The sequence below is a fragment of the Macrobrachium nipponense genome, chromosome 46 (genome assembly GCF_015104395.2).
Source record: "Macrobrachium nipponense isolate FS-2020 chromosome 46, ASM1510439v2, whole genome shotgun sequence".
In the NCBI taxonomy this organism is placed as follows: Eukaryota; Metazoa; Arthropoda; class Malacostraca; order Decapoda; family Palaemonidae; genus Macrobrachium; species Macrobrachium nipponense.
This window is the reverse complement of record NC_061106.1, coordinates 21,236,431-21,249,582: the sequence shown is the minus strand read 5'-3', so window position 1 is coordinate 21,249,582 and position 13,152 is coordinate 21,236,431. Positions and strand designations below refer to the sequence as shown.

Below are 13,152 nucleotides of genomic sequence, written 5' to 3'. Positions count from 1 at the left end.
CTCGTGGCTATAACCATTTACATATCTTGTATCTATTTTACTGGTATATGTAAGTGATGTGTATATGGCTCACGTGCTCACAGACTTGAGTGCCTTTCTCTACATATTTTGCTCTGCCACCTTGCCCCCCTCCCCCCTCCCCCCTTTTTACAGTAATCTATATATTAAAGCTGCATAAAATCTGACCAATATTCGCAAAATTTTGATATAATTTTACATGTGTAATTCATGGATATTTAGTTGGTCGTCAAAGCTTAATATGGAAACAAGAATCTAATAACTGCCGTTTGCTAATATAGTTATTGGTGATACATGCATATTGTAACCATTTTTCCATTAGCAGTTTTCAAGCATAAAAGCTTTTAAAGTTTTCAGTAAAATCCCATAGAGCACCATATTACATGGCCTACGTTTTGTAAATTTTGAAGTACCCCTTAGACCTAGTCAATTACAAAATGAGTTACAAACTAATTACACAAATACAAGCAAAATGAATAACCTGAAGGTAAGCTCCCCATGAAACTAGAATGATTTAAATTAAACTAAAGATATTTGAACTCTTTAATCTTCTTAGATTACACATTTATTTAACGTTCAAAACAGCGATTTCCTGTAATTGCTGACTTATTAAAAAGAGTTTTTAAATTAATAGTCATTCACTTTATCACAAACTCCATAGGCTTGAATTAGCAATTTTTGGCTGAAATTAGGGCCAGATCATATCAAAAGTATTCATCTAAAAAGCCTTTTCAAAGCCGTGATGTTAAGAGACGTGTTCTGGCAAAAGTTTTAATTAGCAAATTATCAGATAAACATCGCTCTCACCAAAATGTTAGGCCTTTGTTGGATGAATCGACTTTATTCTTGAAAAGCTGTAACACATTTTTCAAGATGATTGCAAAATTAAATTTCTCTGCAACCATTCACTGGTCAACAAATTAATGAAATGATGAAGGTCTAATTATTAATATATATATATATATATATATATATATATAATATATATATATATATATATATATATATATATATATATATATATATATATATATATATATATATATATATATATATATATATATAATATAATATATTATATATATATATATATATACATATGTGTGTGTGCGTGTGTATATATAAATTATATATATATATAATATATATATATATATATTATATATATAATATATATATATATATATATATATATATATATATATATATATATTACACAAACATATTATATATGTATTAATATATATATATATTATAATATATATATATATATATATATATATATATATATGTATGATATATATAATAGTATTATATAATATATATATATATATTATATAGATAATATAACATTATGTATATATATATTATATATATATATATATATTAATAGATATATAGGTATATATTATATATATATATAATATAACTTTTATATATATATATATATAGATAATATATATATATTACACAAACATATTATTATAGTATTAATATATTATATATATAAATATATGCTAGGTTATTAATATATATATATATACATATATATATGTGTATGTGTGTGTGTGTGTGTGAGTGTGTGCGTATGTGTATGTTTGTGTGCGTGTGTGTATAATTAACTGTTTGTCTGTCAGTGGATTGGTAGATAATTAACATATTTTAGCAGATATTTCAACAACACCGCTGTCACTGTACCAACAACAACAACAATAACGCCACCAATGATAATAAAAGTAGTTGTAGCGTCACCGAAATGAAAAAAAAAACCGCGCAAGTGGACTGAGACAATAAGTGAAGGAACTCGTACATCAGAGCGCAAGGAGTAGCGGGCGAGTACACTCCTGCAAGCAGAAAATTCTTCAAACGAAATAACTTGGAACCTCCAGGCTTTCGGAAGCCTTAGAAGACACCCTCTGCGGAATTGGGGAGCAGCATAAGTGGTTTGGGTTCAACGCAGACCGCAGGGACCAGAAATGTAAATCACCTTTATACTGAGAAGGGAGGAGAGGAGGAACTGAAAATTGGAATGGGGATGTAATCATTAATTTGTCACGCGAGAATCAAGCCGATATTGTATCAAGGGGTCTTGGATTTGATTGTATTTGGTAGTCAAAATCAATGATTGGATATTATTTGAAAATGTGTTACCACTCAATGAATGTATTTTGATAACTGTTTTCTCTACTTTATTACGGATGTTTTGAATATGTGTTACTGTGAGTATTGAATCGTTTAAAAGGAAAAAAAGGATCAATACTTCACGCAAAAAGAATTTGATTGAATGGAACTTATCTGGATATCAGTCAAATCTAAAGATAAAGAAAGGCACGACAGTAGCAATATGAAATCAGAACTATCATCATAAAACAAGAAACAAGAAAATTTCCCCTGGGGCAAAAATTCAAATAAACTACAGAAAATCATTTCCTTTTTATGCAAATGTTTCCCAGAAGGCACGAAATGAAACAGCCATAGAAAATTCACATCATTGGTGCATTTGACGTCTAGGCCAGTCCCTTACAACGCTCCTGATTGGCTGTTGATAAGCCAGTCACAGGGCTGGAAACTCTCAGTCTCTCTCGAGAGTTCACATGGGTAGGATCTATGTTCCACATCTCCTGAGGTATGCGTCTTTCAAAAGTATTCCTCAGGAGATGTGGAAAATACATCCTGCCTAGTATGTGAACTCTCTCGAGAGACTGAGAGTTTCCAGCCCTGTGATTGGCTTATCAACAGTCAATCAGGAGCGTCGTGAGGGACTGGCCTAGACATCAGATGCACAGTTGATGTGAATCTACTATAGGATCTATGAGGCCATTCAGCGATCAGAGGGAAACTGACAGTAAGAAGGGTTAGGAGGTGTAACAGGAGGTAAGCCTCGCAGTTGCACTATGGCACAATGGTTGGAGAGGGTGGAAAGCCAGATAGAAGAGATTATGAACGGAGGTAGCAATATGAAATCAGAACAATCATCATAAAACAAGAAACAAGAAAATTTCCCATGGGGCAAAAATTCAAATAAACTACAGAAAATCATTTCCTTTTTATGCAAATGTTTCCCAGAAGGCACGAAATGAAACAGCCATAGAAAATTCACATCAACCGTGCATTTGACGTCTAGGCCAGTCCCTTACAACGCTCTTGATTGGCTGTTGATAAGCCAATCACAGGGCTGGAAACTGTCAGTCTCTCTTGAGAGTTTACAAAGGCAGGATGTATGTTCAACCTCTCATGAGAGACGCATCCCTCAGGAGACGTGAAACATAGATCCTACCCATGTGAACTCTCGAGAGAGACTAAGAGTTTCCAGCCCTGTGATTGGCTTATCAACAGCCAATCAGGGGCGTCGTAAGGGACTGGCCTAGACATCAAATGCACGGTTGATGTGAATCTACTATAGTATCCACTAAGAATTAGATAAACACAACAATAAGACGTAATGAATTTCTACGTACCTCGTTGTTGAAAACGGTGTCTGGCTTGCTGGCAACCTCCATATACCAAGCAATCCAAAGGACGTTGTTTAAGATGAAACTGACGAAGAGGTTCTTGTGAAGACGGATGCGTGTGCACTGGAGCGAACTGTGAAAAAAGGGGAATTATATCATTCTCAATGAAAATCGCTACAAACAGTTTGAGGGTTTCACCTGGGAATTTCCTTCCTTCAGCTCTAAAGGCAGTCTTGTTTCTGTGGTTGATGACTGCCTTCAGGAGTCTACCAAATCGTTTATAAGAGGTATGGTTACAACGCATACTAGTTTGTAGAAACGTGTCGTATTTGGGATGATAAATATCGTCGCATTCAGCTTGCCGTAGAAAATGAAGATAATCGGCTTGGTTATTACAGTTTGTTTTGGAGACTACTTGCAATAAATTTAACAAGGTGATATACGTATATACATATACATACACACACACACACACACACACACACACACACACACACATATATATATATATATATATATATATATATATATATATATATATATATATTATATATATATATATATATATATATATATATATATCAATGCGAGGGTGGACCAGGGAAACCAATTAATTCCAACATATGTCTTTATTTCCGACGTTTCGTAATAATTTCTTTATTACATCTTCAGGGATCTGTTGAATAATGAATAAATTACTAAAAAAGTTACTGTAAAAACTTAAAATTTCATAAGAAAATTAAAATTCAATACATTACAGCTAAAAAAAAAACCAGAGAAAAACAAACACACACACACACACACACACAAAAGAACCAAAGGCCGCTGACCAACCTTATGTGGAGAGAACAAAAGACAGAATGCTTACAAAGACAGTTAACTTAAGTAAAGTTGAGTAGAGGAGGTTTGGGTATTTAACTGTGGGACTAGTTGTTTAATAAACAATGACTCAAGTATAGGCAATTCGTGAGGATTAGCTGTTTGGCCTATTATACTAAAATAACTTCTTTCGATGTAAGTTTTACAGATTTTGGAATGAGCTCTGATATTAGAATGTTCTGGGTTGGAGAGCCTACAACCAGTACGAAAGCTAATTCCCCGATGGGAGTCGATTCTGACCCTCAGTAACCTCCTCGTGGATCCGACATATGTCCCTGAGTTACACTTAGGGGAAGTATACTTAGAGGATAAAAAAAGGGCTTTATCGATCCTTATGGTTAAAAAAAGAACCAATTGTTAAAGGATTTTCGGGAATTAATTTTAATTTTAAATTGATGGCACAATAGTGATTATTGATAATTTGTAAAAAGAAAAAAAAAACGTTTTCTAAAGGAATCATCGTGTAAAAAGGGAAATTTGGCGTAAACGTTTAACTTGGGCTGACCATGAGACAAAAAAAATATCTTGTACTTAAAAAAAAAGAAATTCATGACTACCAATTTATTTATCGTAGCAAGTTTGTTTACAAATAAAAACTCATGCATATTAATTTTCTATTTTGTTTTGGCAAAAGCAAGAACTAAAATACAGTAGGAATAGGCCAACCACCCCCTCGCAACGTCCCCCCTCCAAAAAAAAAAAGAAACCAATTTCTCGCTGACTCTCCTTTGACTGACAATTTTCTCTATCCCGACATATTTATTTTTTCTATTTCATTCATTCACTGACATACTTATTTCTTTCTAAAGAGAGAGAGAGAGAGAGAGAGAGAGAGAGAGAGAGAGAGAGAGAGAGAGAGAGAGAACAATCGAATGTAAAATTTGTCCTTTGTAATACAGAGGAAGAAGTGAGAAGATAAAACTTAATCAAGAGATAGAACGTTAATGAAAAGAAAGGTATAAAGAAATGCAATAAAATGAGGATTGCCTTTTCCTTTTTATTTGGACGCTATTGACAGCTATTGGTGAATCAACTTATACATCGGTATCAACTTCCATCATACTTGTGTCAGTGAATCTTTGTTCACAATCTAAACAGTATCATTATATACAGTAAAATATAAACATATACATGTATATATATATATATATATATATATATATATATATATATATATATATATATATATATATATATATATATATATATATATATATATATATATATATATATATATATATATATATATATATATATATATATATATATATATATATATATATATATATATATATATATATATATATATATATATATATATATATTATATATATATAGTAGTATATACAAGCCGCCCGGATTAACTAATAGTAACTCCGCCCCAACCGCCTCTGTTTTTGTATAAAAGTTTGTCAACTTCTCTTATATGCAGTGTGAACTTGACAATGTAGAATAAACTGCGAAAGTACTTCTTCAAAATCCAGGTTTTCACTCATCTTCTTACGTGGATTTCAGGATATTCTTAAGCATGTGTTCGTTCGTTCTGCATTGGATATATATATATATGTTTTATATATATATATATATATATATATATATATATATATATATATATATATATATATATATATATATATATATAATGTATATGTGTGTGTGTATGTGTGTATATGTGTATACATATATACATACGAATAAGACTGATACACAGGCCATTTCGCCAGGTAGGATATGAATTTTATTTAGCCTCGCAAAGCGTATTCTCAAAATGATGACTATGCAGCAAGGGATGATAAATTTCTAAAGAGCAATGATGTTACTCTCTTAAATTTAAGCTACAAATTTTCGGAATACTGTAATTGTTCCTTTTACTTGTACACTTCGATAACATGACTGAAGCTCTATAAATGATTATGTCCTTGAGGTGAATCAAACTCCCATAATATGAGCTTCGAAAAAGGGAGAGATTTTTTTTTTTTTCAAAATCCAGCACAAGAAACCCTTGAATTTTTGAGAACAATGCATTGGGGTTTCAAGCACATGGAAAAGGGCATCCAATTAACTTCGACTGAAGCGTGGAAATAGCATTCGTCCTATTCCGCGCCCCCGGAATCCCATTATACGACGAGACTGTTTTTCTCGTCTCTATGAGGGACAACGAATATGCGTATGATTACAATTGAATCATCGACGGAATAAGAATGAAAACATAAATAACAAGAAAAATGTATCAGGAACAATAAGCTTTATAGTCAGCGTAGCCATTAATGTGTTATATGAGCAATAAAACCGATGATTCGAGAAATAAAGCTGGAATTAAAAATCGAGGAAGGAAGAAAATACTGAGAACAGTATAGATCCTAAACAGCACCAAAAAGTTAATTATGTGACAAATCATGGTCTGCAAAAGTCATATGATTTTGGAAGCGCAGTTGAAAACTACAATAACTGAGCCATTTTGAAAACACGTGCCGTAAAGTGATCTTTAAAGAGCGGGTGCTATGACGTTCCTTACTATATCATATACTAAATTATAAATGAATGACGTGCTCAAATATCATCGGTATGGTCTTGACCTGCCACCGAGGTGGCCGCGAGTTCGATTCTCGGGCATTCCTTTGAGGTGTGAGAGAGGTGTATTTCTGGTGATAGAAGTTCACCCTCGACGTGGTTCGGAAGTCACGTAAAGCCGTTGGTCCCGTTGCTGAATAACCACTGATTCCATGCAACGTAAAAACACCATACAAACAAAACAAACGGTACGAACAAACAAAAAATAATGTAATGAAATGAACTCCATGACAAATGAATTTGAGGATAAGTAATGTTATTTGGCATATAAACAAAATTGTTACCCTTTCCGCTTTTTTTTTCTTCGGTCCTACCCTATGTTCATGGAGAGTGGTTCGGAGCGATGCATCATTATTTGCAAGGTTTTTATGCCTTCCAGGCCAATATTTCAATTTAATCACTTTCCGAACACACGCGGATTCCTGAAATTAGAGGACTTTGCCCGTAGACTAAGGAGCCTTTTTCTAGTTTTTTCTTATTTTACTTTATTGAACCGGCGATGTGACTGTTATCTTTTTTTTTTTTTTTTTTTTGGGGGGGGGACTTTTCTCGACTAACTTTCTTGCCCATATACTATATTAATGACTCCCGGGGGCGATGCAACACCCAAGGTATTTTAGTGTGTATTTTTCTTTTACCGCGATCAATAAAAAGTATTTGAGTTGGAGTCATTTCAGCTATACTATTTTGCGTGTGTTCCTTAAGGATACTCTATGTTTCTAATATTGTGAAAGTTTATGTCACTATTTTAGATTATAGTTGATTTATTACCACAACAGATAGCTCAGTCCAAGAAAATAGTTATTGAATACGAAAGGTTTTGTTACAAAACTAAGATATTGCTAAACCGTATGGGAATCCTGGAGAGGAAAGTACAGTACTCTAATTGGGCTTATAATCTATATCCATATTTCAAATAATAAAAGTTTCAGGTCAGTTCCTCCCACCCACCCCCGGCCCTCCGCCCCTCTATTTAGTTCGGCGTATTTTTCCCGAAATTGAAAATGTTCTGTAAGGCTGAATAACTTTCCAGAAAAGAATTAGAAGTTCAGTCATTTTTGGGAACGAATTTAAGGTCTAGAGGGGAAAACTGATATGTTTTGGCCGTGACGGAAAAGGAACAAAAATTTCATCATATATATATATATATATATATATATATATATATATATATATATATATATATATATATATATATATATATATATATATATATATATATATATATATATGAATTTAAGGTCTAGAGGGAGAAAACTGATATGTTTTGGCCGTGACGGGAAAGAGCAAAAATTTCATCATATATATATATAATATATATATATATATATATTTATATATATATATATATATATATATATATATATATATATATATATATATAGAGAAAGAGAGAGAGAGAGAGAGAGAGAGAGAGAGAGAGAATGAATACGAGGTTAGGTTTTTGAAACTGAGTAAATGAGAACGCAGTACGTCCCTGTCTAGCTAGTCAAGTAATTTTGTTTATAAACCGCCAATATTATGTGAGGCATGATCCTAGCTCATAAATAGCAATTCAAAAATCAAACGTCTTCAGTGTAATTCATTCTTGCGGGATAAACTAAAAAAAAAAATATATATATATATGTGGTAAATGAACTCTCAGTTACAACGACTTTAATGTTTACCGACTTGATGCGATCTGTTTACCAGGAAACTTCTACACCTTTACAGGGCATTCATATTTCAAAAGTACCCGCGATCTACTTATTTGTTATTCTTTCTAGTCTTTAATGCCTACCCAGAGAAATGGAAACTAGTATAAAGCAGGAATAAACATCTCATCTGTCAAAGGAATTAGTATCGCATTTACGTTGGTGGTGCTGAGAGGTAGTTCCACATACCATCTCATATAGATTGATTATGTCTGTTAAGAACTGGTGTCACAACATCTCGGTTATTGACACCCCATCTTCATATACAAAGTTAATAATAGCTTACCTGAAATAAAAGAAGATAACAAGAGATATGACGAGGGCGATGAGGGAAACAGCGTAGCCTGCGATGTAGATCGTATTCACAAGTTGACGCATCTGTAAGAAAAAATAAATACATACATATATAACCACGCACCCATACACACACATACATACATAATCTAGATATATACATAGTATGTATACGTATATATATATATATATATGTATATACGTATATATATATATATATATATATATAGATATATATATATATATACATACTATATATATATATATATATATATATAATAGTACATACCATTTATATATATATATATATATATATATATATATATATCATATATAATATATATATATATATATATATATACATATACACATATATATATATATATATATATATATATAAGATATATCTATATATAATATATAAATATACACAAATACGCTAAAATAAACCAGTGGAACCATTACTCCAGCTAGAATCTTTAAAACTCCAAGAGACCTCGGAGGCATGTCACCTAAATCTCCAATCGACTCTTCCTGGGAAAGGTTGTCGGTTGCGTCTGTCGTCTGTCACTTCCTCTTTCTCACTCAAGGACTCCTGCTACTTCCCTTCTCTCTCTCTCTCTCTCTCTCTCTCTCCCCTCTCGAACTATTTATCTCATGCATACGTGCTTACATACACAGACGACCAAGTAATTCAAACCTACCTTACATAGGGACACTTACTTTTCTTTATAGAAATATGCTGTCAACAATTGTTCTTAGATGCTTAGGTGAAACATCTGTTGTTTGATTTCTGATAAAGCATAGGCATGCATGCAGAGGCTATATGTAAAAACGACAGATCACTATAAATTATAATTTACAACCTCTACAGTCAAATAGATTCATGAAGGCAACGATGACCAAAAATATATAATAAAAACAAATACTTTAATAAATTGCAGTCATACACAAATTTACATTATTAATAATTTAGCCATAGACTTACAACTAGACAATACATCTTATGGATTAAAATCATTAAGTTTTTAGACGATTAAACATGTTCATCGGTTTTACTATATCCTGTAGGAACGGTTACGGTGTTCATCATGCGCCACATAAAGTTATCTACCATAACTTTAAAAGAAGATCACAACAGTAATTATAGTGTCAAGGGGATCAACAGTGATGCTGGAACATAATTGCATTTGTGAGCCTATTATGTATATTCATAACACAGTCGATTTTTTAACACCAGCCACGTACAGAATTATATACTGAGGAGACATTTGTAAATGAAAACTGATCTCAGCATGTGCTTTCTTAAATGGTAGTGTATCACGCCATGAAATTTACCATAGTACCAAGTCTTATAAACGCTTCCAACAAGATCCCGGGATGCCAACAGGGCATTCATTATTAATGTTGAGTGCTCCTTTAGAAAGTGACCCGGTAGAATAATTTAATTAAAGATCAGTACCGGGGCCTGAAACTTTGGCGTGTACTTTAGGTTTACATCCAAGAATAAAATGATATCCTTACCTTCCTATACAGAGGTAACCTTTGTTCCAAACTGTTAGCATCAGGTATATTTACCTAGAGTTGTTTCCATAATATTTTTATGTCTGCATTATGCTTAGATTATGGTTACACCCACTGACTGCAAACAAAATTTATAACACTACGAAAAAAAAAAGATTATAGAAAGTAAATGAACTGTTTTCAAATGAACACTTCCTGAACACTGAATTAGGAAGTGGCAGCAGTAAAGGAATATGTTATGAATAGCATATCTGCATAGTTTTCTTGGATAGCATAAGCTAAGGGGATTATAGATGAGTAAATTGATATTTAAAGTTGATGCTGAGTCGAGTGAGGAAAAAGAAGTATTTTGAAGACTTGGGCGAGAATTTAATAACTCTCTCTCTCTCTCTCTCTCTCTCTCTCTCTCTCTCTCTCTCTCTCTCTCTCTCTCTCTCTCTCTCTTGTTAATGCCAAATACCTTTTGGTAAAATATAATCCATTGCTTACATCACAAATCATCCTTAATCTATTAATTACCAACAAAATCTTTTTTTCTTTCCATTTACTCTTTACCAAGTTGGCAATAGCCGTTTCTCTTTCAAAACGTAATTTCAACACTCAGCCGTAAGACACCAGTTATTTATTTCTATACTGGACTTTCTCTGTTTCTCTCAGTCTTATCGCCTCACATCTACCAAATACGTCAATATGCAATCTTTCGCAAGAATTTGTAAACACTCATTCACTACAGGACTGCTTTTCAAATCTAGGTAGAGATAGCTTTAGGCCCTCCAAGAAGTTTCTCATTTCCATTTTTGTATTGTTTAGGTTACCCATACACTTATTATTATCTTTATTCCATCCATTCGACCTTTCAGTCTTTCCAGCATTTTTTATACCGTTGTTACTGATTCCTAAAATTTCTATAGACTGTTGTGTGTCTAGCGATATTATATTCGAATGTAAACTTTCGTTCCTACATACCATGCAATACTTTTGAAAAATAAAAGGTTAAAAAACTAACAGTGATTAGGCATAAAAAGCTAAATTCATTCGATTTGAGAGTTTGAATATTTACACAAACACGCATGCAAATCGTAAACATAAAGGTTCATACGAATTCATTTTATAAGTACCAGGAGATTTAAAAGCCCAGAGAGTTCGATGTACCGCGGTGGTTCACTATTTTTGCAACCCCAATTTGAATGCAGAGCCACGGCAATTTCTGTCAGAATTTGCGTAACTTTTTTTCCTTTACGTTATTCCATTTGAGACAAATCCGTACAGTAAAACTTTGGAAGCACCATTTTCCTCTATCAGTCCGATCTTTATGATGCTCTGGTTGGAGGTTTCTCATTTCCCTGTCCAGGAATTGTATTATTTTTTCCTTCTCTTTTTTTTTTAGCATGAGACCATTGAATTGCACCGAGGTATTTACAATAATTCACAATGCACGTAACTCGGTTATCCTCTCTCTCTCTCTCTCTCTTTCATAAAACATATCCGTCGTAAAAAATAAGAGAAAAAACTAGTTTAATCAGAAATAAAATATAATTGGGCATTTCCGTATGGAATACATTGTAAAAGTTTATTCTTTCGTCAGATGCAAAAGCGTCAGTTAATTGCTTTTGATTATGTTGTACTCATGACTGGATCTCCTAATCAGGCAGTCATGAATAAATTTTGGCATTATGGAACTTATAGCAAAGTATTCAATACGCTTGTACTGTTGACTTGTCATTAACAATATTTATTTTACGTAAGAGGAAATGTTTATTGCTTTCATGTTTTGTGTATTTGAAAATTATCTGCAATAGTAAATGTAAAATATGCATGTATCCATTTTCCAACGTTGCATGCGACTTCTATTATATTACTGCTAGATATTCATAAACCGTAAATAACACATCAACTAAAAATATAGTCATTTCTTCATTCCATGATTTCTAGCGTCAGGAAAAAGTAAACAACAGTCTTGAATAAACCTTGATTATGAACTGTCCAGATAGAATATCTATTTAAAGGTACATGGAGTCAGGATAAGTAGATGGAATCTAGTCGACTTTCTTTTAATGAAAACTGAGGTACAGACAGAAGGCAATGGATAGAAGGTAGTTTAATTGATTAATGAAGTTTCCCAGCAGACCCTTTTGTCGAACTGTTGAATATTCCAAGGGTGGGCCAGTCGATGCCATTTTTGGCTCAGCTTCAAGCATGACTTTGGAGTAATCAGCTGCGCAGTTAACACGTGCATTGATATTTCCAGGGTGAAATGGGAAGCCAATGACCCAATAAAAGTTTCCCTTCCGGCATTGGTACTTTTTGTAATATTCTAAGAGCTATTTTAAAAACATTGAAAATCCACATTCATGGCCCCTTTCTTTAGAGAATATTCTCCTGGCCTTCTCCACAAGACAAAGAAAATATCTAGAACTCAAACGACTAAAAATTTCAGTCTCCACGAATTATTTCCTTAGAAAAATTCTTATAACAACCAAGAGCGCTACGTTGCAGCTTGTCAAAACAAGGCGTGATCGGATCTCCAGCCTACTCGGGGCGCGTGCTGCAATTGACAGCCAATAGAGCGTTGTTTCACAAACGAAAATTAAAATAAATACGCTATATTTCATTAAAAATAACTCTTTTGTACTGTTTAACATGCACATTATTTATTTTTTATATTTTCATTCCAATAAATAAATCATAATATCCTATCTTAAAATTCCTGTATCTTTAGC

The 13,152-nt window shown here is 32.8% G+C and overlaps 2 protein-coding genes across 2 annotated transcripts in view; one reads left to right on the top strand and one right to left on the bottom strand.

The window, feature by feature from the left end:
* The window catches only part of LOC135214667 (uncharacterized), a 142,471-nt gene that overhangs the window by 66,755 nt on the left and 62,564 nt on the right, over window positions 1-13,152 (top strand). The window lies entirely within an intron of this gene.
* Window positions 1,970-13,152, bottom strand: part of LOC135214519 (calcitonin gene-related peptide type 1 receptor-like) — a 26,801-nt gene continuing 15,618 nt past the window's right edge. Inside the window, exons 5-7 of the mRNA XM_064248892.1 lie at window positions 8,901-8,992; window positions 3,477-3,603; window positions 1,970-2,035 (exon numbers count right to left, since the gene is read on the bottom strand). Of these exons, the coding sequence (XP_064104962.1) occupies window positions 1,970-2,035; window positions 3,477-3,603; window positions 8,901-8,992 (285 nt within the window). The remainder of the gene's footprint in view (window positions 2,036-3,476; window positions 3,604-8,900; window positions 8,993-13,152) is intronic.